Genomic DNA, 27,408 nt, shown 5'->3' on the forward strand with positions numbered 1-27,408 from the left:
AAAGAACCAAATTTGATTAGGGAGCTTATGGTAAAGGAACCATGTTGACGCTGTGATCATAACATGTTGCAATTCACCCTGCACTTTGAGAGGGGAAAGGTACAACAAGATGCATCTTTATTAGTATTGTGAGGGGAACTACGTAGAAGCACGGGAGAAGAGCTTACCGAAGTTGATTGGAAGGGGACACTAGCAGGGATGATGGCAGAATAGCAATGGCTGGAGTTGTTCAACGTGACAGCCTCAGGGTTGAAATGAAACACATCATATTCCAACTGCATAGCTCCAACCTGAAGGCATGAATATCGATTTCTCCTTCCAGTAAAAAAATCACAGCTCATCGCCTTTCCTTCTACTTTCCCCCGAGTAATGTAACTTTACACATTCTGACCACTGACATCTGGGACTTCGATACTCCTGCCAGCGTCTTCCAAAGAGTACGATACTGATTCAGTACATCAGCCATCACCTTTCACCCCCACCCAATTACTACCTCTCCAGCATCATTCCCCAGTGGTTTGATATCCAATTCTGCCTCTCTTTTGCACTGTATGTATCTGAAGAAAAAAATGATATCCTCTTTAATATTACCGGCTAGCTCACCTAAGTATTCCATCTTTTCCTTTTTAATGATTTTAGTTGCATTCTGATCATTTTTAAAAGCTTCCCAATCCTCTAACTTCCCAGTATTTTTTGTTCTGTGCACACTCTTTGTTTTATATGGTGTCTTTGATTTCTCTTATCAGCCACGGTTTTGTCACCTTACCTTTAGAATACCACTTCCTCTCTGTGACTTCCGAATTGCTTCCAGAAATTCCAGCCATTGTTGCTCTGTTTTAATCCCTGCCCGTGTTCTTTTCAAATCAATTTTGACAATTTTTTCTCTCATGCCTCTCTAATTCTCTTTATTCCACATCTGACTTTAGTTTCTCCTTCTCTAATGTCAGGGTGAATTTGATCAGATTAAGATCACTTGTCCCGAAGGGTTCCTTGAACTCAAATGACCTAATTAATTCCGGTTCATTACAACACCGAATCCAGAATAGCTGACCCCCCCCCCCCCCCCCCAAGTGGGCTCAGCCACGAGCTGCCCTAAAAATGCATCTTGTAGACATTCTAGGAATTCCTCCTCTTGAGACCAACACCATCCTGATTTTCCTAATCACCTGCATGACAATCCTCCATGACTATTGTAACATTGCCCTTTTGGCACGCATTTTCTATCTCTCATTGTAATTTGTGGACCACATACTTACTACTGTTTTGGGGTCACTATACAATTCCCATCAGGGTCTTTTTGTACATTTGCTATTCCTTGATACTACCCACAGATTCTACACCGCCCAACCCTATGCCACCTCTTATTTAATGATTTCATTTAATATTTTACCAACAGAGCCACACAACCCAACGGCCGGCTTGTTATTTCACTAAACATATAAATATCTGGGAAACAGGAGGACCTGCAGATGCAAGAAATCGAGAGAAATTCACACGAAGTGCTGGAGAAGCTCAGCAGGTCAGGCAGCATCTATGGATGGGAATCAACATTTCCGGCCATGACCCTTCACCGGGACTCGTGATAACCACGTATCTGGAAAATCAACAAGCAAAAACAACAGAAAGTAGTGCAATATTGGGAAAACCTTTGACAAAATTTATTTCAAGGCTTTAAAAAACTGCCGAACAGAGCTCAATAGTTAACAAATACAACAAACGCAATAAACACTTCCATCAATACTGACATTGACATTTTTTAATGAAAATATCTTAGTCCCATTTCAATCAGTAAAATTTACAAAGATAAGTAAGAACTGAAATGACAAGTTTAGAAAAAACTACTTACACTCAAACCCACTGAGATTAACACGACCTTGGACAGAAGGAGGAAGAGGAATAACACACATGAGAAAAAAATCACATAAGACCATAACACAAAGGAGCAGATTCGGCCATTCGGCCCATCGAGTCTGCTCCACAATTTCATCATGAGTGGATCCAATCTGCCCTTTAGTCCCATTCCCCCACCTTCTCACCGTAACCTTTGATGCCCTGACTACTCAGATACCTATCAATCTCTGCCTTAAACACACCCAATGACTTGTCCTCCACTGCTACCCGTGGCAACAAATGCCACAGATTCACCACTCTCTGACTAAAAAAAAATTCTTCGCATCTCTGTTCTGAATGGGCGCCCTGTAAACCTTAAGTCATGTCCTCTTGTACTAGACTCCCCCAGTCACTCTCGAAATTGCATTCAGCAACGGGTATGGGCAAATATCCAGCCTACAGCTTATTGAAACTTTCTCCCCAATGTGAACCCGGTCGTGTGTTACAAGGTTAGATTATTGAGTGAATCCCTTCCCATATTCACAGCAGGTGAACGGCCTCTCCCCAGTTGAACACAATGATGCAGCCTTGGTGGAGACGGTTGAGAGAATCTCTTCCCAAAGTCTGAGCAGACGATCGGCCTCTAAGTGGTGTGAACTCGCTGGTGTTTTAATAGATGAGATGATAGTGTGAATGCCTTCCCACATTCACAGGTCGAAGGCCTCTCCCCAGTGGAACTCACTTGTATGCCAGCAGATCAGATGACTGAGTGAATCCCTTCTCACAATCTGAGCGGGTGAAATCCCTCTCTGCTGTGTGAACTGACTGGTGAGTCACTAGGTGAGATGATTTGGTGAATCCCTTTCCACAGCCTGAGTAGGTGAACGGCGGTTCCCCAGTGTGAACTCACTGGTGTGCTTGTAGGCTAGCTAACTGTGTGAATCCCTTTCCACAGTCTGAGCAGGTGAACAGCCTCTCCCTAGTGTGAACTCGCTGGTGTCTCTGTAGGTTAGATGACTGAGTGAATCTCTTCCCACAGACTGAACAGGTGAAATCCCTCACTGCAGTGTGAACTGACTGGTGAGTCACTAGGTGAGATGATGTGGTGAATCTCTTCCCACAGTCTGAGCCACACAACCCCATCAGTTCCATTATCCAGATCACTGACAAAGTAGCGGACCGAATACTGACCCCTGAAGACCACAAGTCACTGCTGGCCAACCAGAAAAGGCCCCTTTTATTCCCACTCACTGCCTCTTGGCTGTCAGCAATTCCTCTATCCATGCCAGTATTACTTCTGACTTTTATCCTGTTAAGCAGTTTCATGTGTGACACCTGATCAGATACCTTCTGAAAATCCAAGTAAATGATATCCACTGCCTCTCGTTTGTCCATCCTGCTTATGACTTCCTCAAAGATCTGCAACAGACTTGTCAGGCAAGATTTCCCTGTACAGAACCTATGCTGGCTTTGTCTTATTATATCATTAGTCTCCTAGTACCCCAAAACATCATCTGTTATCATGACTCCACACTTTCCCAGCCACTGAGGTTAGGCCTACTGGACTATAATTTGCTTTACTTTGCCTTCCTCCCTTCTCAAAGAGTTGATTGACATTTGCAATCTTCCTGTCCTCCAGGACTATGCCAGGATCAAGTGATTCTTGACAGGTCATGACCGATGCATCTGTTATCTCTCCAGCAACCTCTCTCAGGACTCTGGGATGTAGTCCATCTGGTCCAGGTGACTTATCCACTTTAAGAACCTGAGTTGGCCTAGCACGTTTTCCTTTGTAATAGCAATGGCACTCACTCCTACTCCCTGACACTCACGGATCTCTGGCACACTGGTGGTGTCTTCCACAGACAAGACGGATGCAAAGTACCTATCAAGTTCATCTACCAGCTCTTCCCCATTTGTACCCCATGAGCATCATTTTCCAGTGGTCCAATATCAACTCTCGCCTCCCTTTCGTATATTTTATAACTGGTTTATATTATTGTATAGTTTGCTGTCATATTTCACCTTTCCCCTTATAGCTTTTATTTTAAATTTGCCTGTTGTTGGATGTTAAAAGCTACCCAATTATCCAACCTACTACTCACTTTTGCTACCTTATATGCTTTTATACAGTCCTTAACTTCCTTTGTCAGCCACGATAGCCTAGCCCCGCTGTTTGAGAACTACGTCTGTGGGACATATCTATCCTGCACATTATGAACTATTCCCAGAAACGTCAGCTATTTCTGTTCTGGCGTCTTCTCCACCAGCATCCTCCAATCCACCTGGGGAATCACCTCTCTCACGCCTCTGAAATTCCCTTTCATTCCATTGAGATACTATGCATCTTGCCTGTGCTTCTCCCTCACAAATTGCAGGAGGAATTCAATCATATTATAATCACTGCCTTCTAATGGTTCCTTTACATTAACCTCCCTAATAAGATCTGGGTTATTACACAACACCCAATCTAAGATAGCAGTTCCCCGAGTAGGCTCAACCATCAGCTGCTCTAAAAAGCCATTTCGTTTGCATTCAATACATCCCCTCTTTTGCGATCTCACGCCAATCTGACTTTCACAATCCTCCTGCAGATTGAAGTCACCCACTACAGTTGTGTCATTAAATTTATTACATAAATGCCAAAGATTCAGCAGTACCTGGGGCAGAAGTGAGGATACATGCTTTTACCAAGGAGAGAAGGTGTTTTTGAAGCTGAAAGGCCTGAAGGTAGATAAGACACCGCAGAGTTCAGAAAGAGGTAGCTGAAGAGATTGTGAAGGCATTAGAGTCATAAAACACGACAACACAGGAAAATGCCATTCGGCCAGTCTAGTCCGTGCTAAAGCATTAATCTTCTGAGTTCCAACAACTTCCACCTGGACCATAGCCCTCCATATGCTTCTCATCCAGTGACCTAAGCAAACTTCTCTTAAAGATTACAATCGTCCCTGCCACTTGCTCTGGCAGCTCGGTGCACACTCTCCCCGCCTCTGAATGAAGAAGTTCCCCCTTAGTTTTCTCTTCAAGTGATGAGTAATGATCTATCAGAAATCACTAGACTTTGGAACGGTTCTGGTGGACCATAAATTTGCAAATGCCACTCCACAATTTAAGAAGAGAGGGGGCACAAGAAAGAAAATTATTGGACAGTTAGTCTGACCGTAGTGGTCAGGAAGATGTTAGAGTGTACTAAGAGTGTGTTTTTCGGGGACTGTAATTGGGGGAAACATGATGAAGTAGGCCAAAGTCAGCCGGATTCTTTCGAGGAAATCTTGACTGACAAATCTCTTGGAATACTTTGCGGAAATAACAGGCAAGATAGATAAAGCAGAGGCAGTGTATGTTGTTTGCTCGGATTTTCAGATGATCTTCAACAAGGAACCCCATGCAAGGCTGATTGAGAAAGTAAGGAGGCATGGGATCCAAGGGCACATTGCTTTGTGCATCCAGAACTGGCTTGCTCACAGAAGACAAAGAGTGGTTGTAGACTGGTCATATTCTACATGGAGGTCGGTGACCAGTGGTCTGCCTCAGGGATCGGTTCTGGGACCCCTACCCTTCTTGACTTTTTTCCTGGATGAGGAAGTGGAGGTACGGGTTAGGAAATTTGCTGATGACACAAAGGTTGGGTTAGGTTGCAGGGGGATGTTGATAGTCTGCAAACCTGGGCTGAGAAGTGGCAAATGGAGTTCAACCCAAAGAAGTGTGATGTGGTTCATTTGCTTCGGTCAAATATGATAGAATATATTATTAATGGTAAGCCTCTTGGCAGTGTGGAGGAACAGAGGGATCTTGGGGACGGAGTCCATAGGAGACTCAAAGCTGCTATGTAGGTTGACTCTGTGGTTAAGAAGCCATACTGTGCATTGGCCTTAATCAAACGCAGGCTTGAGTTTAAAGCCGAGATGTAATGTTGCAGCTATATAGGACTTTGGTCAGACCCCACTTGGAGTACTGTGCTCAGTTCTGGTCGCCAAACTACAGGAAGGATGTGGAAGCCATAGAAAGTGTGCTGAGGAGATTTACGAGGATGTTGTTTGGATTGGGGAGCATGTCTTTTGAGAATAGGTTGAGTGAACTCTGCCTTTTCTCCTTGGAGTGATGGAGGATGAGAGGTGACCTGATAGAGGTGTTCAAGAAAATGAGAGACATTGATCGTGTGGATAGTTCGAGGCTTTTTCCCAGGGCTGAAATTGCTAGCACGAGAGGACATAGTTTGAAGATGCTTGGAAGTAGGTACAGAGGAGATGTCAGGGTTAAGTTTTTACACAGAGAGTGGTGAATGCTTGGAATGAGCTGCCGGCAATGGTGGTGGAGGCGGACACGATAGGGTCTTTTAAGAGACTCCTGGATAGGTACACGGAGCTGAGAAAAATAGAGAACTGTAGGTAACCCTTGGCATTTCTAGAGCAAGGACATGTTCGGCATCGCTTTGTGAGCCAAAGGGCCTGTAACGTGCTGCAGGTTTTCTATGTTTCTAAGGTGCTGCACGTGAGGCTGCTTAACAGGATCACAGCTCATGGAATTACAGGAAAGAAACTTGTACTGACAAGGGAGAAAGAGTCAGAATAATGTGGGCAATTCTGTTTTGCTGTCGGTAACTAATGCTATTCTGTAGGGGGTCAGTATTGAGACCGCATCGTTTCATGTTAAATCTGAATGATATGGATGATGGAATTGATACCTTGGTGACGAACATTGCAGTTGATACAAAGATAGGTACGGGACAGGTAGTTTAGAGCAAAGCGGGAGTCTGCAGAAGGACTTCGATAGGTCTGGAGAATGCCAGCAAAGTAGCAGTTGAAATACAGTGTATGCAAGTCATGTACATTTGGTAGAAGTAATTGGGTGTAGAAAAAAAATAAATGGGAGAAACTTGAAAAAAATAGAGGCGCATAAGTGCTTTTGAGTCCTTGAGCAAAAGGCGCTAAAGATTTGCTTGCAGATTGAGTTGATTAAGGATGACAACTGCAATGTTAGCAATATAAGAGCAAGGATGCGATACTATAGCTTTATAACGCATTGGGCAGATCACTGTTGGTGTTTGGTGAGCAGATTCCGAACTGTCCTTCCGACTTATTATTGAGCAAAAGATGTGTTCGTATTGGAGTGGGTCCAGAGAAGTTTCAAAGAATGATTCCAGGAAGACCAAGAGTGGATGACCTGGATGAGGAAGTACGTGGGAAGGGATTCACTCAGTCATCCAACCTACAGAAATTTATCAATATCCACTGCTGCTGATTTCCACACACAAATAAATCAAAAGGGATTTCCCCAATCAAATCGATAATTAATCGATCAATAGCCCCCAAATTTGTTCATATCCCAGACGCAGGCCCCAAATTTGTTATGAACTATAATGCTTTAGAAACAAGCCAGCAGCAATGTTAAATCTATCTTTAATAGAATCTACTTGTAATATTGCAACTTAAACAAGATAAACAGAAGTTAACAGTGTTAAGTTTATAAATGTGAGTAAATATAACTCCCAAACTATTGAGCTCGGGGGAAACAAGGCTTAGAGTGTTGAGATGGTAAAGTATGAAAGTTCAGTTCAACTACAGAATAGGCGATGAGAGAGAGAGATTTGTAATCCAGGGTAAATGGCGAGAGAACGCAAATATGTAGAATTCCACAGGTTCCACGATGGTAAAACGAGAGAACAGTCGCTGTAGATTTTATCCGTCATCGTTCCAAATCCACATACAAATTATCACCGAAAGTGACTTGTCACAAGGTGTATCGTCTTCAAGTGAATTACCCCAGGCAAGGGCTAACACATAAGTGGTCTCCACAGGATGCGCCAAATCCGATCCACTCCTATGGACCAAACGAGGTGACAACCACACATACGATGTACGGTGAACGATATTTAACACACCCTTTTGGGCATAGGACAGTTGCAAACAGTGACCCTTGGCCACTAGTTCCCTGGTTTTGATCCTTCCATTTTTCCTCCTTCGTCTCCGTCTGACTCTGAGTGTCTTTGTCCCCGGTTAAAACTAAACAAGCTGCGAATGATGTAAACAAGCTGCAAGTCAGACTGATTCGCCTTCTTAATCTCTCTCTCTTAAAATGACAGTCCACAGTAAATGAAACCCAGGGATTCATAACAACGGCCAGTCCCCACTGTGAACTGACTGGTGTGCCAGTAGTTGTGATGACTGAGTGAATCCTATCCCATAGTCTAAGCAGGTGAATGGCTTTTCCCCAGTGTGAACTCGCTGATGTACCTTTAGGTTAGATGACTGAGTGAATCCCTTCCCACAGACTGAGCAGGTGAATGGCTTCTCCCCAGTGTGAACTCGCTGATGTCTCAGTAGGTGGGTTGACCGAGTGAATCCCTTCCCACAGTCTGAGCAGGTGAATGGCTTCTCCCCAGTGTGAACTCGCTGGTGTCTCTGTAGGTAGGATGACAGTATGAATCCCTTCCCACATTCTGAGCAGGTGAATGGCCTCTCCCCAGTGTGAACTCGCTGGTGTCTCTGTAGGTGGGATGACCGAGTGAATCCCTTCCCACAGACTGAGCAGGTGAACGGCTTCTCCATGGTGTGAACTTGCTGATGACTCAGTAGGTCGGATGACTGAGTGAATCCCTTCCCGCAGACTGTGCAGGTGAATGGCCTCTCCCCAGTGTGAACTCGCTGATGACTCTGTAGGTTGGATGACTGAGTGAATCCCTTCCCGCAGACTGTGCAGGTGAATGGCCTCTCCCCAGTGTGAACTCGCTGATGACTCAGTAGGTCGGATGACTGAGTGAATCCCTTCCCGCAGACTGTGCAGGTGAATGGCTGCCCCCTGGTGTGAACAAACTGGTGTGCCATTAGGTAGGATGACAGTATGAATCCCTTCCCACATTCTGAGCAGGTGAATGGCCTCTCCCCAGTGTGAACTCGCTGGTGTCTCTGTAGGTGGGATGACCGAGTGAATCCCTTCCCACAGACTGAGCAGGTGAACGGCCTCTCTCCAGTGTGAACTCTCTGATGTATCTTCAGTTTAGATGATGAAATGAATCCCTTCCCACAGTCTGAGCAGATGAATGGCCTCTCCCCAGTGTGAACTCTCTGGTGAGCCATTAGGTCAGATGACCGAGCGAATCCCTTCCCACAGTCTGAGCAGGTGAACGGCCTCTCCCCAGTGTGAACTCGCTGGTGAGCCATTAGGTCAGATGACCGAGAAAATCCCTTCCCCGAAATTCAGCAGATGACCAGCCTCTGCCCAGTGTGATCTGACTGGTGTGTCCACAGGTGGGATGCCCGGCAGAATCCTTTCTCACACACAGAACAGATGAATGGCCTTGCCCAGTGTGAACTTGCTGATGTACCTTCAGTTGAAATGACCAAGTGAATCCATTCCCACTGTCTGAGCAGGTGAACAGCCTTTCTCCTGTGTAAAATGCCGGACTTGCTAGTTGCTCAGATAACCGAATGAATCCCTCCCCACAGTCTGAGCAGGAAGGATGGTCAATTGGATCCACTTCTTAAATATCTAGACAGAGACAACAAAACTGGCGTGTCGTGTTTGAGATTCCTGAAGACAAATTCCTTCCCGTTTTTAACCTGTAAAAGATTTACAAAATCCATCAATGGGTGTAGGACAACATTTCAGATGAGATTACTTGAGTTGCCAAGGTTTGATTTGGTATCACACTGTTACAGTGAGGTTAAACTCAAGTTGGAAGAAAAATCATCTCCTGACTGGGCAGAGTGCTGGTATCTGGAATGACCATCAATCCCCATATGCGTTTCAAGTTCCAACTCCTTAAAGTGCAGGGTTACAAGCTGCAGCTGGATGCACATCTTGTAAGTGAGGGCATCAGGGACACTACAGGTCTCCCCATCTTCCCTCCAATACCCCCTCTAATTGTAATAACCAGTGTGTACATAAGTCTTGCACTGTGCATTTTTTTTACCCAGTGACAAGATGTGCACAGTGAATTTTTTATAGAGAGGTATTTTTTTTCACAGCTACAAAATTACGGTCAATAGGAACTTTGATCTCCTCTGGGTTCGATCCAGTTCATCTGCACTCTCACACAACCTATTTAGCAGGCCTGTAATGGGTAATGGAGGATTTTCTCACCAAAGATTTTGCATATTGTCCATATGTGGTTTGCTTGCGAATTTACACTTTAAAAAGTCAGATTTCCAAATATCACTCCACTTCTTCGCACTTGTAAATTCTCCAGCAACTTTTGCAACACCACAATAGAGACAGGGGGCTCAAGTATCACCAGTTTCTGTATTCTACATAAATATTTCCACTGAACCCTCCCCCACTCAATGACTGACAGTGGTGAACTCAGTTTCTATATTCCCCTGAAGCCTCCCCCAATTCTCCAGCACTGTTTGCATCGCCACAATACACACATCAGACAAAGACTGACAGTGGTGAACTCAGTGATGGCAATGCCACTGAATATGAAGGGAAGGGCAGTAGTCTGTCTCACTGGAGTCTGGCACATATGTAATGTGAAAGCTACTTGCTGCCCAAGGCAAAGATGTTTGATATCATCATGTACCCAGAGAGAATGGGACAAAACATGCTCTCACGGGTAGAAAAGTCCAGAACAAGAGGAGGTAGAACAAGCAACAGACACAAAATGCTGGAGGAACTCAGCAGGCCAGGCAGCATCTACGGAAAAGAGTACTAATGCTGAATTTTGCCGGCATTTTGTGTGTGAGTTGCTTGGATTTCCAGCATCTTCAGATTTTCTCTTATTAGTGATTGGAGGTAGAACAAAGGTGATTTTCTCAACTGGTGATGTAAAAGATTTTGTTCCCTTTCTTCGAGTTCCTAATCCTTGCCTTTAGATAGCTGGAGCTCAGCTCTGTCTGAAAGATCCATCGGTTCCCATTCACTCATCAGCCGGAAGCTCCCCGGGGCCCGTATACAGATCGTGGGGCTGAGAGAGAGGGACGAGAGCAGGACAGCCCTGGGATTGTTGGCCACGGTGTCCGGATTTCACAGGAATTGTCCCGAAGTCAGTGTTTAATATAAAAAAACGGAGAATCGCTCTTACCTGCAGCCGACATTTTCAAGGCCTTCTGTGTACTGCGCGCATGCGTGAAACTCAGGGACGTCCTCAGCCTGACGCCTGCGCATTTCATTGGCGCTTCAGCACCGGTGAAATTCTTAATGCATGGCCCTATGGTAATCACGGTGCCATTAAACATTTCTGCAAGCTTTCTTCAATGCCCATACCTCATTTTTTTTTTGTGTGTATAGAAGAAATCAGCAGCTGTTTTAACGCAGAAAGCGGCTCCCATAAACAATATACTCAATACCAACGTGTATCTAACGCTAAAGTAAAATGCAGATATAAAACACAGGAGATTCTGCAGTTGCTGGAAATACAGAGACGGACACACACAAAATGCTGGAGGAACTCTGCAATTCAGAGAGCAACTTAGCAGAGGAATACACAGTCTAGGCATGCTGAAAGGAGCTCGGCCTAAGCGTTTTCTATTTATTCCTCTCTCCACAATTGCTGCCTGAAATTAACCTCCTTTTTTTCCGGTCAACCAGTTTCCAAATGTTTCTGACCTTTCTTTTATAGCCACATCCTGCTGGTCTGATTCCTCCTCCTCCTGGTAAACTCTAGAACCCATCTCTCACTGGAGCCCCAAAGCCCTGACTCAGGCTGGCAACACTTTGGTTTCTGACTCTGCTCCATCGAAGATTCACTCGCTAGTCTGCTGTCAGACTTTAGATGTGCATTGTGTTGCGAGACCGCGGGTTCGTTTACTGTGAGTGTCGCTTTAAGTGCCTGAGTGAGGCGGGGCTGTGACGTCAGACACAAGGAGAGAGAGAGAGAGAGAGAGAGAGAGAACGTCAAAACCACAGTGAGCTCATAGTCTTATTCAGCCTGGAGAAAATCATGCAGGAAAATCATGCGGGTGTCTAAGATGATGAGAGGCATTGGTCGTATGGATAGTCAGAGGCTTTTTCCCAGGGCTGAAATGGCTAACATGAGGGGAATAGGTTTAAGCTGCTTGGAAGTAGGTACAGAGGAGACGTCAGAGCTAACTTTTTAAGCAAAGAGTGTTGTGTGTGTGTGGAGTGCACCGCCAGCGACGGTGGTAGAAGCGGATACAATATGGTCTTTGAAGAGACCCTCAGATAGGTACATGGAGCTTAGGAAGATAGGTGGCTATGTGGCAGGGTAATTCTGAGCAGTTTCTAGAGTAAGTTACATGATCGGCACGGCAATGTGGGACAAAACATCTGTAATGTGTTGTGCATTTATATGTTTCCATGAAATTCATGGGAAATCTCCTATCCGACGGAGTGGTGACTAGTTGCAACCTGTCATCTCAGGGAGAGTGAGAGGGGAACAGCAGGGGTAGATTTTGATATACTGATATGGAACAGAAACATGGGCAGGAACCAGATGGGCTGAGTGGCCTTTCTAGTGTACATTGTGAGTGTGGTAGAGACAGTAAGTACCTGAGACACGGGATTTGACACAGAACTGATTTATATATCACAGCTCCACAATATTAAACGCCTGTCTAGTTTAAGGCTAACATCAGCAGAACGGACACCTCCAATGCTCTGTGACCAGGGTTCAGTCCTGGGTGCGATGAGCAGCCGCAAGAACTGCAGAATCTGACAGTAACAGTCCCTCATGAACCTACAGCTGCCTTCAGTCACCATGATGGCTGAACTTTTAACACACAGATGATTTGAACTTCCTCCCTGATGTAGGAGCGTTCAGACTGAAGATGTAGGGGAGAAGGCAAGAAAAGAGATAACAAAGTTATTTGCACCGTTACGGATAAACAGAGAGGAAGAGGTGGAAAGTTTCTTGAATGCATTTATTTTAATGCTAGGAGCATTGTAAGAAAGGTGGATGAGCTTAGAGTATGGATTGATAACTGGAAATATGATGCTGTATCTATTAGTGAAACATGGTTGCAGGAGGGGTGTGATTGGCAAATAAATATTCCAATATTTTATTGCTTCTGGTGTGATAGAATCAGAAGGGCAAGAGGGGGAGGTATTGCAATGCTTGTCCAAGAAAATATGACAGCGGTGCTTTGACAGGATAGATTACAGGGCTCATTTAGGGAGCCTATTTGGGTGGAATTGAAGAATGCGGAAGGTATAGTAACACTTATAGGGGTGTATTATAAACAACCTAATTGGGAGCGAGGAAATTTGTAAGGAGATAGCAGATATTTGTAGTAAGCACAAGGTTGTGATTGTGGGAGATTTTAATTTTCCACACATAGAAACATAGAAAATAAGTGCAGGAATAGGACATTAGGCCCTTCAAGCCTGCACCACCATTCAGTATGATCATGCCTGATCATCCAACTCCGAACCCTGTGCCTGCTTTCTCTCCATACCCCCGATCCTTTTAGCCACAAGGGCCATATCTAACTCCCTCTTAAATATAGCCAAATGAACCGGCCTCAACTGTTTCCTGTGGCAGAGAATTCCACAGATTCACCACTCTGTGTGTAAAGAAGTTTTTCCTCATCTTGGTCCTAAAAGGCTTCTCCTTTGTCCTTAAACTGTGACCCCTCGTTCTGAACTCCCCCAACATCGGAAACAATCTTCCTGCATCTAGCCTGTCCAATCCCTTTAGAATTTTATATATTTCAATCAGATCCCACCTCAGTCTTCTAAATTCCAGCGAGTATAAGCCTAGTCGATCCAGTCTTTATTCATATTGTTAGGGTTAATTTGCGACTGCCAGTTCAGGTCAGCGTGATATTAGCAGACAGAAATACAAGGGAGGGAGCGAAACAAGGGATCCTTTGTCTCCAAACTGCTAGTGTCACGTGATTCAGTAAAACAGGGAATTCGTGAAAAAATGATATCAGACCAATTAGAAGGGCAAAAGTGTCCAATATTACCAAATATGTATAACAAAGTTCAGCATTATCAAATATGTGTAGCGGGGGGTTGGGCAAAGGGAAAAGGGTATAAATAAGAAAAGAATGTAAGGGGAGGGCAGAACGCGCCTTCCCCAGCAGGGGTCTTGTCTCCTCGCTGTGCCAGTTACGCTTCTGCATTAAAGCCAAGTTTTGTAATATTCCGGTGTTGGTTGTCTCTCTTCCTAAACGAACACAGGGCAGAATTTAAAGCCCAACAATATGAAAGTCCTGCCATTCCAGGCATCAATCTGTTGAACCTTCTTTGTACTCCCTCTATGGCAAGAATGACTTTCCTCAGATTAGGGGACCAAAACTGCATACAGTACACCGGCTGTGGCCTCACCTGGGCCTTGTACAACAGCAGTAGAGCCTCCCTGCTCCTGTACTCAAATCCTCTTGCTACGAATGCCAACATACCATTTGCCTTTTTCACTGCCTGCTGTACCTGCATGCCCACTTTCAATGACTGGTGTACAATGACACCCAGGTCTCGTTACACCTCCCCTTTTCCTAATCGGCCATTCAGATAATAATCTGTTTTCCTGTTCTTGCAACCAAAGTGAATAACCTTACATTTATCCACATTAAATTGCATCTGCCATGAATTTGCCTACTCACCTAACCTATCCAAGTCACTCTGCATCCTCTTAGCATCCTCACAGCTAACACTGCCGCCAAGCTTCGTGTCATCTGCAAACTTGGAGATGCTGCATTTAATTCCCTCGTCTAAATCATTAATATATATTGTAAACAACTGGGGTCCCAGCACTGAGCCTTGCAGTCCCCCACTGGTGACAGCCTGCCAATCTGAAAAGGTCCCAGCTACTCCCACTCTTTGCTTCCTGTTTGCCAACCAATTCTCTATTCACATCAATACCATACCCCCAATACCGTGTGCTTGAAGATTGCACACTAATCTCCTGTGTTGGACCTTGTCAAAAGCCTTTTGAAAATCCAAATATACCACATCCACTTGTTCTCCCCTATCCATTCTACTAGTTACATCCTCAAAAAATTCTGTAAGATTCGCCAGACATGATTTTCCTTTCACAAATCCATGCTGATGTTGTCCTATTATTTCACCTCTTTCCAAATGTGCTGTTATCACATCTTTCACAACCAACTCTAGCATTTTCCCCACCACCGATGTGAGGCTAACCAGTCTATAATTCCCCGGTTTCTCTCTCCCTCATTTTTAAAAAAAGTGAGGTCACATTAGCCACCCTCCAATACTCAGGAACTAATCCAGAATCTAAGGGGTTTTGAAAAATTATCACTAATGCATCCACTATTTCTTGGGCTACTTTCTAATGCACTCTGGGATGCAGACCATCTTGCCCTGGGGATTTATCTGCCTTTAATCCCTTCAATTTACCTACACCACTTCCCTACTAACATGTATTTCCCTCAGTTCCTCCATCTCACTAGTCCCTCGGTCCTCTACTATTTCCAGAAGATTATTTATATCCTCCTTAGTGAAGACAGAACTAAAGTAGTTATTCAATTGGTCTGCCAGATCCTTGATCCCTATGATCAATTCACCTGTTTCTAACTGTAAGGGACCTATATTTGCCTTAACCAATATTTTTCTTTTCACTTATCTATAAAAGCTTTTACAGTCAGTTTTTATGTTCCCTGCCAGCTTTCTCTCATAATCTTTTTTCCCTTTCCTAATTAATCCCATTGTCCTCCTCTGCTGGACTCTGAATTTCTCCCAGTCCTCAGGTGTGCCACTTTTTCTGGCTAATTTGTATGTTTCTTCTTTGGACTTGATACTATCCCTAGTTTCCCGTCAGCCACGGGTGCACTACCTTCCCTGGTTTATTCTTTTGCTAAACTGGGATGAACACTTGTTGTAGTTCATCCATGCAATCTTTAAATGCTTGCCATTGCATAGGAATGTTGAGGAACCAACTAGAGAGCAGGCCATTCTACATTGGGTATTGAGCAACGAGGAAGGGTTAGTTGGCAATCTTGTTGTGCGAGGCCCCTTGGGTAAGAGTGACCATAATATGGTGGAATTCTTCATTAAGATGGAGAGTGACATAGTTAATTCAGAAACAAAGGTTCTGAACTTAAAGAAGGGTAACTTTGAAGGTATGAGACGTGAATTAGCTAAGATAGACTGGCAAATGATACTTAAAGGGTTGACAGTGGATATGCAATGGCAAGCATTTAAAGATCACATGGATGAACTACAACAATTGTTCATCCCAGTTTGGCAAAAGAATAAACCAGGGAAGGTAGTGCACCCGTGGCTGACAAGGGAAATTAGGGATAGTATCAAGTCCAAAGAAGAAACATATAAATTAGCCAGAAAAAGCGGCACACCAGAGGACTGGGAGAAATTCAGAGACTGGCAGAGGAGGACAAAGGGCTTAGTTAGGAAAGGGAAAAAAGATTATGAGAGAAAGCTGGCAGGGAACATAAAAACTGACTGTAAAAGCTTTTACAGATATGTGAAAAGAAAAAGATTGGTCAAGACAAATGTAAGGACCTTTACAGTCAGAAACAGGTGAATTGATCATAAGGAACAAAGACATGGCAGACCAAACTGAATACCTACTTTGGTTCTGTCTTCACTAAGGAGGACATAAATAACCCTCCGGAAATAGTAAGGGACTGAGGGTCTAGTGAGATGGAGGAACTGAGGGTAATACATGTTAGTAGGGAAGTGGTGTTAGGTAAATTGAAGGGATTAAAGGCAGATAAATCCCCAGGGCCAGATGGTCTGCATCCCAGAGTAGCCCAAGAAATAGTGGATGCATTAGTGATAATTTTTCAAAACTCCTTAGATTCTGGAATAGTTCCTGAGGATTGGAGGGTGGCTAATGTAACCCCGTTTTTTAAAAAAGGAGGAGAAAAACCGGGGAATTATAGACCGGTTAGTCTGTCGTCGGTGGTGGGGAAAATGCTAGAGTCGGTTATCAAAGATGTGATAACAGCACATTTGGAAAGAGGTGAAATCATCGGACAAAGTCAGCATGGAGTAGTGAAAGGAAAGTCATGTCTGACGAATCTTATAGAATTTTTTGAAGATGAAACTAGTAAGAGTGGATAGGGGAGAGCCAGTAGATGTGGTATATTTAGATTTTCAAAAGGCTTTTGACAAGGTCCCACACAGGAGATTAGTGTGTAAACTTAAAGCACACGGTATTGGGGGTATGGTATTGATGTGGATAGAGAATTGGTTGGCAGACAGGAAGCAAAGAGTGGGAGTAAACGGGACCTTTTCAGAATGGAAGGCAGTGACTAGTGGGGTACCACAAGGCTCATTGCTGGGACCCCAGTTGTTTACAATATATATTAATGATTTAGATGAGGGAATTAAATGCAGCATCTCCAAGTTTGCGGATTACATGAAGCTGGACGGCGGTGTTAGCTGTGAGGAGGATGCTAAGAGGATGTAGGGTGACTTGGATAGGTTAGGTGAGTGGGCAAATTCATGGCAGATGCAATTTAATGTGGATAAATGTAAGGTTATCCATTTTGGTTGCAAGAAAAGGAAAACAGATTATTATCTGAACGGTGGCCGATTAGGAAAAGGGGTGGTACATCAAGACCTGGGTGTCATTATACACCAGTCATTGAAGGGAGGCATGCAGGTACAGCAGGCGGTGAAAAAGGCAAAAGGTATGCTAGCATTCATAGCAAAAGGATTTGAGTACAGGAGCAGGGAGGTTCTACTGCAGTTGTACAAGGCCTTGGTGAGACCGCACCTAGAATATTGTGTGCAGTTTTGGTCCCCTAATCTGAGGAAAGACATTCTTGCCATAGAGGGAGTACAAAGAAGGTTCACCAGACTGATTCCTGGGATGGCAGGACTTTCATATGAAGAAAGGCTGGATCGACTAGGTTTATACTCACTGGAATTTAGAAGATTGATGGGGGATCTTATTGAAACGTATAAAATTCTAAAGGGATTGGACAGTCAAGATGCAGGAAGATTGTTTCTGATGTTGGGGGAGTCCAGAACGAGGGGTCACAGTTTAAGGATAAAGGGGAAGACTTTTAGGACTGGGATGAGGAAAAACTTCTTCACACAGAGAGTGGAGAATCTGTGGAATTCTCTGCCACCGGAAACAGTTGAGGCCGGTTCATTGGCTATATTTAAGAGGGAGTTAGATATGGTCCTTGTGGCTAAAAGGATCGGGGGTATGGAGAGAATGCAGGTACAGGGTTCTGAGTTGGATGATCAGCCATGATCATACTGAATGGCAGTGCAGACTCGAAGGGCCGAATGGCCTACTCCTGCACCTATTTTCTATGTGTCTATGTTTCTATCCACCGTCAACCCTTTAAATATCATTTGCCAGTCTGTCTTAGCTAATTCACGTCTCATATCTTCAAAGTTGCCCTTCTTTAAGTTCAGAACATTTGGTTCTCAATTAACTATGTCACTCTCCATCTTAATGAAGAATTCCACCATATTATGGTCACTCTTACACAAGGGGCCTCGCATGACAAGATTGCTAACTAACCCTTCCTCATTGCTCAATACCCAGTCTAGAATGGCCTGCTCTCTAGTTGGTTCCTCGACATGTTGGTTCAGAAAACCATCCTGCACACATTCTAAGAAATCCTCTTCCTCAGCACCCTTACCAATTTGGTTCACCCAATCTATATGTAGATTGAAATCACCCATTATAACTGCTGTTCCTTTTTTGCACGCATTTCTAATTTCCTGTTTAATGCCATCCCCAACTTCACTACTACTGTTAGGTGGCCTGTACACAAATCCCACCAGTGTTTTATGCCCCTTAGTGTTACGCAGCTCTACCCATATCGATTGCACATCCTCCAGGCTAATGTACTTCCTTTCTATTGCGTTAATCTCTTCTCTAACCAGCAACGCTATCCCACCTCCTTTTCTTTCCTGTCTATCCCTCCTGAATATTGAATATCCCTGGATGTTGAGCTCCCATCCTTGGTCACCCTGGAGCCATGTCTCTGTGATTCCAACTATATCATATTCATTAATAACTATCTGCACATTCAATTCATCCACCTTGTTATGAATGCTCCTTGCATTGACACACAAAGCCTTCAGGCTTGTTTTTACAACACACTTAGCCCTTATATAATTATGTTGAAAAGTGGCCTTTTTTGATTTTTGCCCTGGATTTGACTGCCTGCCAGTTTTACTTTTCACCTCACTACTTTTTGCTTCTACTCTCATTTTGCCCCCCTCTGTCTCTCTGCACTTGTTCCCATCCCCCTGCCACATTAGTTTAAATCCTCCTGAACATCAGTAGCAAACGCTCCCCCTAGGACTAGCAGGAGGGACAGCCCTCAGTGATTCCTGTGTATGCACCATGGAAGCCTCAAGAAATGATAATGATCATGAATCAGGCCCCAGATAGAAAGGAAAAACAGCACAGTTTGCTCAGTGTGTCCACAGTACTATACAAATGTTTAATGCGACTCCGCAAGATTTATTCGGTCTCTCCTGCATGATTCTCTCAGCTGATGAGGGGCGGAAATGGAAGGCAGAATTGAGATACGAAACCTATCAGCAGTTACAGGCGGGAAAACAAAATGAGAATGAACAGACAGACCAGATCATTCAAGCTTTGTAAAGGGCTCTCCAGCAACCTGTAAACATCACTAAAGTACCTGAATGCAAACCTAAGCCTGGGGAGTCGGGACCAGACTATTGAGAGCGATTTGTGGCCTGCTACGGCACCTTCACAGGAGACCAAGACTTTAATGATGGGAATCTGTTCCCCCAGTTCAATGCCCTACTGCTCCAATGCTTACCAACTAATTTAGCCAACATGATTAAAACAAATAATATGGATTGGCCTGACAATGACCAAAATCAAAAGCGACGAGTTTTGACATATCATTAGGACCCAACTTTCAAATATCGATCAACCCCGAAGGGAACTAATATTAAAGGTGAATATGCTCAGCGGGAAGAAGGACGTGAGCGGGCTATATCTGAGGAACAGAAATGGGAGCAAAAACCTACCAAGGGACAGGTGGGGGACAACTACCCATTTAGAAATTGACAAGAAGATGATTCCAACCATGAGTGCCAACCCTCAGGAAGAGCCCAATGTAATATTGCAAGTTGCTGGAAATCCAGTTCCGTTTATGATTGATATGAGGGCAACCACGACCACTCTCGATCAGGAAATAGTATCGGAAAAGGGATTCCAGCTATCAGACGTTATAATCACTCTGTCAGGGTTTGAAGGCATGGTATTCACGTACCCAGCCACTGCATGTGGATTTCCAGGGGAGCCAGTGTGAGGTTTCATTTACAGTCACCACCAGACAGGGGGTGTAATCTAGCATGGAGAGACTTGCTCTGTCTGTTGGAAATCGAGATTCTTTGCACAGACAATGCTGTCACCCTTGACAGGTGACCAACCGACAGCTTCCCCAGTTTCCGACCCCTAAGTGGAGGGCACTTAATTTGGACTCCACTCCTTCTGCCAGCAGCCGACCCTCAAGTGACTCTGTGCTTTGACCCTACAGGGTGCGCCACAGAGGAAAGCCAATATTATGCACCCCTCGACGGACAGAAGTTCCCAGTCGCAGTGATTAGACAGGTTAAAGGATGAGACGGTATTGCATTACTGGCCGAATTTCCAGATTTCCTTTGGTGACAGACAGAACTGGTAGTTCCTCATACCACCATTAGGGTTTGCACTGGGTTCAAGCCAAAGAGCCCAGGGTTCCTGGCATACACCCTAACGAAACAAGTCTCCAGCACCGAGGGAGACTGGCAAAACTTGGCGGTGGGTCTAGTCCAATACGGGAGGGAGTCTGAGGTGAAGACGAGATATCTGGTAAGACAACCTTTTAATATTGACCGATCCTAAGACGCTGTACCCCATCTCTGTGCAATTTCAGGCCAAGAAGTCTGTCGCACCAACTGCCCCCTGTCTGGATCACCACAAAAGAAGGTCAGACTCTCCCATCCATTTAGCAGTATCCCCTCAATCCCGAGGCAACGTTTTCTGAGGATGGAAGCTCTTTTGTGGGTCCAGCAGGAAAACGATGCGATAGTGACGGACAGTGAAGTAATTGAGCAGGCCTCTTTTGAAGCAGCTGTCTCCGCCCAGAAGGCTGAGCTGTTTGTTCTGACTCATGCCTGTATCCTAGCAACAGACTAAAGTGGGAACATTTACACAGACTCCCGTTATGCATTTGGAATTGTACATGACTATGGGGCTCTCTGGGAACATGGGGATTCCTGACTTCCTCTGGCCACCCCATTAGTAATGCCACCTTTGTAAACAACTTACTCACCACTCTACAGCTACCTCGAGTTTTGTTCTTCTCAGGGGGACACCTCTGAGGAGGAGTGAAAACTGTGGTCCCAGATGGGGTGCCAAAGACCCTGACCTAGCTTTTTGGATCACCCCAGTGGGACAGATTTGTGTTCCTACAGAGTTTTTACCAATATTGGTCGATTAGATACATAATTGTACACACCTGGGAAAGGAGGGAATGGTTGGTAACCTGTACCCTGCACATCGGGTATGACTCCCTTTCCAGGTGGACATTTTTTTGTCTACAAGTTGATTTTATTGAATTGCCTAGAGTACATTGCTATAGATACTGCTTAGATATTATAGATGTGTTTAGTAGATGGGTTGAAGCTGTTCCAACTACCAATAATACTGTTATGACTGTTGTGAAGGTATTTTTACGGGAAATAATTCCCAGGTATGGCCTGGCAGAGATGCTGAGCTCTGACAATGACCCACACTTCGTGATGAAAGTAAACAAAGGCGTATGTAATGAACTAGCTATCAAGCAACAATTCCACTGTGTACACCACCCACGGGCCGCTGGCACAGTGGAGAGAGCCAATGGCACTCTGAAGAGTAAACTGGCCAAACTAACAGTGGAGACTGGACTCACTTGGTTGAAGGTCCTACCATTACTCAGTTCCACATGAGGGTTACCCCACAGGGGAAAACAGGGTTGTCACCAGCTGAAATCATTTATGGATGGTCCATGAAGACACCCTGGGGACTAAGACCTTGTGTACCATTGCTCCCAGAAAGTCTACCAGCAAAATTGGATATTCATACCCGAGGGGAAGACATGGGGAAATATATATGCCAACTAACCAAAATTTTCCAAGCATACATTCACAGGTATGACAGGCTTACAAGGAAGAGAACTATTCCGCAGAGAGGAGTGACTATCCCACCATGGAACCTGGGATTTTTTTTCCTGATGAAGAACTGGGATTAAGGGAATTTCGGACCTCGGAGGAGAGGACCATATCAGGTGTTACCGACCACTCCCACGGCTGTGAAACTGAAGGGGCAATCTCGGTGGATACATCGATTAGGCGACAAACATGTTACTGAAGGAACTGTGTAGAAGGTCTCACTCAGACTAATGGAAAATGTATTGGTTGTTAGTGGTGTTCTTGTTTATGTCTTTGAGAGGGCTCACCCCAGCATCCGGGGGCCCCCATGTTAACACATTTCCGTCTTTCTGTCATACCTATACCAAACAGGTAGAACTAGGGGCCTGCTGGGTTTGTGCTGAAATTCCACAGCATTGTAAAACTATGGTTCCAATGTCAGTAATCCTGCTCAACCAGAGTGAAGAACTCTCAGCCTGCGCTTTCGCAAATAACATCTGGGGAAGTGAGATGAGGACCTGTGGTCCAGTCAGAGATGACTGTGGCTGTCGGTGTTTTGAGGAATGCTGTCTCAGGCCCCCACCAAACGGAACTTCCTGTACTGGGAAACATGCATCCTGGCCATACTTGCAGGTGCCCAGCAGCAGAGAGGAACAACTGAGACTGATCGATTTTGGATGATTACTTTTCTCTCCTATGGAGTAGCCAGGAATTCACGAGAGATAATCAATTTGGATACAGCACTTGAGGAGCTGGCCACAATACTGCAGGGGCCCTGACAGAAACACAGGCCCAAGTAACAGAAATATCCACTGAAATGATTGCAATCTGGCAAACAGTCATACAGAATCGTACAGCTTTAGAGTTTATCCCAGCTGAAAAATAGGGAACCTGTGCTGTTATTGACGCAGAATGCTTCACGTATATCCCTGATGAATCTACTAACATTACACCCCTCTCCGAGCACACTGCAAAGGAGATTGACAGCATCAAGAAAGTAGGGCAGGATTTACACAGGTTCACCGAAGGGTCGAAATGGTGTTCTTTGAAGGCCTGTTTGGTAATATGTGGGGCATGATACAGCATTATGTCCTAATATTTGTACATATCTTTGTTACAATTACTGTTGTACACTGTCTTTACCCACTGATAAGTCAATGCTGTCGTCAGTTGCTTTCTCTGTAAAAAGTTACTGCGTTGTTGATAATGTAATGATCAAAAGGAGGGAAGGATAAAGTCTGTAAAATGCTAAAACACTTCGTTAAACAATAGCAGCCTGTTTTTCTGAAAGAAACTGCTGATGATCAACTGATGTGCTGAGCCATGTTTCTTCTTGCAGGTAGCTAGCTAGGGTTTCAAGATGCTTATCTCCTTGCACATTCATATGTAGAGATAGGATAGTTTCAGTCTGTTCAGTGTGTGTAAACCATTATGACTATTTTGTAGTTTGTCTTTAGGGACTTCAGCCTGTCATGTAGTAAATATTTTTGGCTCCAGCCTGTCTTGTGTGGGGGTATCTGGACGGATATATCTGTGGTGTAAGGGGAATTGTTAGTCAGTTAGTGGATTGGGTGGGAACAGTCAAAGACTGTTCCTGTTTGAGCGACTAACTAAGTAAGCCCCGGGTGCTTGGAATAAAGAGTTTGTACTGTACGGTCTCTGAGTGACTTTATCCGGATTCGACTTCCACAGAATAGGAGTGGTTTTAAAGGGCTGGGCTGCTGGAAGCTCATTACCAGACCTGGACTGATTACAACTGGGTCTGACAGAGGCATAACTGGTTGTTCTCGGCACATTCAGTCTCACTGCAACTATATCCCACCTTCCCTTACACAGCTATGTAATGTCTAAAGGATCAGTGTTTGAGTAAATGAGACTCACCAAACTTTCTCCTGACTGAATCAATGGAATCTCAGAGTCTCTTTAGGCAGAGCTGTTCTCTCCAGTTAATGCTTTCAGTCCTCAGGCTGGTTCACTTGTTGCTGTTCCCTCGTCTTCAGCCGTGGTTTGCTTCTAGTTGGGGTTTTTCTTCCAATAAACCTCTCACTGCAGGTCTAACTTGAACCAGAGAGATAATGAAGCACAATAACAATAAAAAGGAGAACCAAACATTTCTGGTTAATGTTACTAAGAACAAAACAATATGGGATAAGGAGGAGCCATCATTCAGTCAGCAACAGAATTAGGTGATTTGGTCCATCTGGTCTGCCCCACCATTTAACCACAGCTGATTTTCATTCCAACACCATATTCCTGCCTTCCTCCTGTAACCCTGAGCTACTCACCAATCATGAATATGTTAATCTCTGTCATAAATATACCCAAATGGCAGCTTCAACCAACCTCTGTGGCAACAAATTCCACAGATCAGACATCTTCTGGCCAAATTTTTTTCTCCACTCAGTTTTAAAGGGAAGCTTCTTTATTCCGAGACTGTGCTGTCAGATCACAGTCTAATGGAAACATCCTCTCCATGTCCACTGTATCCAGGCTTTTCAGCATTCGGCAGGTTTACTTAACCATACATCCCTCCACCACCCCCACTGTCCCTCTGAACTCCATTGAGCACAGGTCCAAAACAATCAAATGCTCCTCATACATAACGCCGAACATTCCTGAGATTATTCTTGTAAACCTTGTTCACAACTGTACTGAACACATTTCTAGGAATAACAAACTAATTGGCACCAGGGTAATTCGCAGGGAAAAGTTGTGGTTACTTTATTGTTCAACTGTCACAGAGTGAGCCATTTCCACTTCCACATTAAAACCGGTACATTTCAGGAAACATAAACCAATCCAGAGTGAATGTAATAAAAGGAAATTGGAATTACCAAACAACTCAGCATGTAAGGAACAGCTGTGGGGACAGGAACAATCTTTACAATTCAGGTTAATAACATTTTGTCAGGATGACTTCAAACATTTTCAGTTTTTAGTGCAGATCTCCAGAAGGGCTTGTATTGTGCTGTAGGTTTTCTATGTTTCTGTGAATAAATTAAAAATCGTGCAACAAACAGAAATACTATATATTTTAAATATGAGGTAGTGTTCAAGGGTTCAATATCCATTTAGCAATCGGACGGCAGAGGGGAAGAAACTGTTCCTGAATCACTGAGTGTGAGCCTTCAGACTTCTGTACCTCCTTACCTGCTGGTAACATTGAGAAAACCACATGCCCTGGGTGCTGGAGGTCCTTGCTAATGGACGCTGCCTTTCTGAGACATGGCTTCTAATCCTCTGGTAATCTTATAAACATCCATCCAGTCTCACTCCAGCTGGCACGGCTCCGGAGAAAACAACACAATTTTGTCCAATCTCCCGTTAAAGCTCAGGCCCTCTAATCCAGGCAATATCCTGGTAAACCTTTTCTGTGCCCACTCCAAAGCCCCGATATCCTTCCGAGAATGGGGGCGACCAGAACTGAATGAAACACTCCAGATGTGGTCTAACTAGTTTTATAAATCTGCAACACAACTTCCCGACTTTTGAACTCAATGCTTCAACTGATAAAGACAACCATGCCATTTGCCTTCTTAACCACCCGATCAATCTGTGCAGTCTCTTTCAGGGAGCGATGAACTCGGAGTCTAAGATCCCTCTGATTATCAACACTGTTCAGGGTTTTGCATTTAACAGTGTACTTGACTTGTAGCAGCATCACAGGCAAGTACATTCAGATAACACACAGAACAGCAATTATACAATTCTCTGTCAGTAACAATACAGAAACATGTTTTACTTCATCCGGCTAATAGGACCAGAACAACACGGGCTGAGCGGCGGCTCATCTCAGACGGTTCGGTGTGAAGGTCTCACAACCCGGACCGACCCCGGCAGATTCTGTGAAGGAAGCGAGGCGAGGCCGCCAGTCCGGGAAAGTTCATCCCCTCCCCCTTCAGGTTTCACCGATCACCTTGTATTTCTCTCTCTCATCCCCACCCCCACCTCTTATTCTCCAGTCCTGCCGAAGGGTTTCGGCCGGTAATGTCGACTGTATTCTTCCCCTAGATGCTGCCCGGACTGCTGAGTTCCTCCAGCATTTTGTGCGCGTTGCTCGCATTTCCAGCATCTGCAGATTTTCTCTTGTTTGAGTTCGGGAAAGTTAACTCACTGTTCAACGTCAGACCTCCCCGATCGGGACCGGCTTCAATACTCACCGAAGGGAAATTTGTTGGTGTTGCCCCGCAGAGAATAATCCGTCTCCGGCTCCCCGTTCAAGGGGGCGAGGACCCGCTCCCGATCCCGATCCCGATCCCGAACCCGGACCCACCGCTGACCCACTTCCACAAAGAACGAAAAAAACATCACTGCCTAGCTTGGGCCTGTGAGCATGCGCATTGTGCTTCTTTTGCGTCACAGGCGGTGGGCGGGGCCACGGAAACAAACCCGCAAATGCTGCCTATCTGCGGTAAAACATGATCACGTTTCGCTGGAGGGTCTCCCATGTGACCGGTGACTGTTCCTCGCCCTTCACATACTGCCCTACCCACCGCCGCATTTCCCACATTATTTCATTATTTCCCTATATCATTTCCATACGTATTTAGATTTTCCGTCCATATCTTCCCCGATCCCTTTCCCTCCAGCCCCAGGTCACAGAGTTCTCAGAGTTATAGTTTTGATTCACTTCCCATCCCGACACACAATTCAGACCCACACAGAAAATGAGCAGGTTTCTTTTAAATCAGTCAACACACACAAAATGCTGGTGGAACGCAGCAGGTCCGGCATCATCTATAGGGAGAAGCACTGTCGACGCTTCGGGCCGAGACCCTTCGTCAGTCCTGAAACGTTCCGAAACGTGGACAGCGCTTCTCCCTATAGATGCTGCCTAACCTGCTGCGTTCCACCGGCATTTTGTGTGTGTTGCTTGAATTTCCAGCATCTGCAAATTTCCTCGTGTTTGTCATTTAAATGTCTATGTTTATAAACACTCATTTCTATTCACATTCCTCTAGCCTCACTGGACAGGAACACTGAAACATTAAGTGAGAAACAACAGGAGGAGGCCATTCGGCCCCTTTAACCATGAGCAAGATGGAGGCTACTCTCCCATCTCAGCCACATGCTTCTACCGATCCTCATTTTCTCGATCCCTTCGGTCTCCACAAATCTGCCAGCCTCTGTTTTATGTGAGGACGATCACCGAGTCTTCAACACTCTCTGTGGTGTAGATTTACAGACATTCACCACCCTCGGCGTGGAGACATTTCCCCTCATCTCAGTCCCGACATTTTCACTGCCATCATATTTGACCGACTAAAATGAACCACTTCACACATACCTGGGCTGAACTCCATCTGCCACTTCTCAGCCCTGTTCTGCATCCTATCAATGTCCCGCTGTAAACTCTGACAGCCATCCACACTATCCACAAAACATCCAACCTTTGTGTCATCAGCAAACTTACCAACCCATCCCTCCACTTTCTCATCCAGGTCATTTATAAAGAACACAAAGAGTAAGGGTCCCAGAACAGATCCCTGAGGCACTCCACTGGTCACCGGAAATTCATGCAGAATATGACCCATCTACAACCACTCTTTGCCTTCAGTGGGCAAGCCA

The 27,408-nt window shown here is 44.8% G+C and overlaps 2 protein-coding genes across 5 annotated transcripts in view; one reads left to right on the plus strand and one right to left on the minus strand.

Annotated features, from left to right (window-relative positions):
- Positions 1-27,408, plus strand: part of LOC140723236 (uncharacterized) — a 701,392-nt gene that overhangs the window by 48,925 nt on the left and 625,059 nt on the right. The gene's annotated exons all lie outside the window — the stretch shown is intronic.
- On the minus strand, positions 1,066-26,150 carry LOC140723245 (uncharacterized). 4 transcript variants are annotated; one of them, XR_012097845.1, is made up of 3 exons: positions 23,722-23,889; positions 10,856-10,981; positions 1,066-1,594 (listed from the first exon to the last, which is right to left on the minus strand). XR_012097845.1 is itself a non-coding variant. In XM_073037858.1 (3 exons), exon 3 carries the CDS (start codon positions 8,991-8,993, stop codon positions 7,941-7,943), a length of 1,053 nt encoding a protein of 350 aa, XP_072893959.1. In that variant the 5' UTR covers positions 8,994-9,392; positions 23,722-23,898; positions 26,001-26,150; the 3' UTR covers positions 5,013-7,940. The 4 variants fall into 4 exon arrangements, 2 of the variants coding, with proteins under 2 accessions (XP_072893959.1, XP_072893960.1); XM_073037858.1 differs by lacking the exons at positions 1,066-1,594; positions 10,856-10,981 and adding exons at positions 5,013-9,392; positions 26,001-26,150 and having other exon boundaries at positions 23,722-23,898; XR_012097844.1 differs by lacking the exon at positions 10,856-10,981.

Source organism: Hemitrygon akajei, unplaced genomic scaffold (genome assembly GCF_048418815.1).
Source record: "Hemitrygon akajei unplaced genomic scaffold, sHemAka1.3 Scf000105, whole genome shotgun sequence".
Classification (NCBI taxonomy): Eukaryota; Metazoa; Chordata; class Chondrichthyes; order Myliobatiformes; family Dasyatidae; genus Hemitrygon; species Hemitrygon akajei.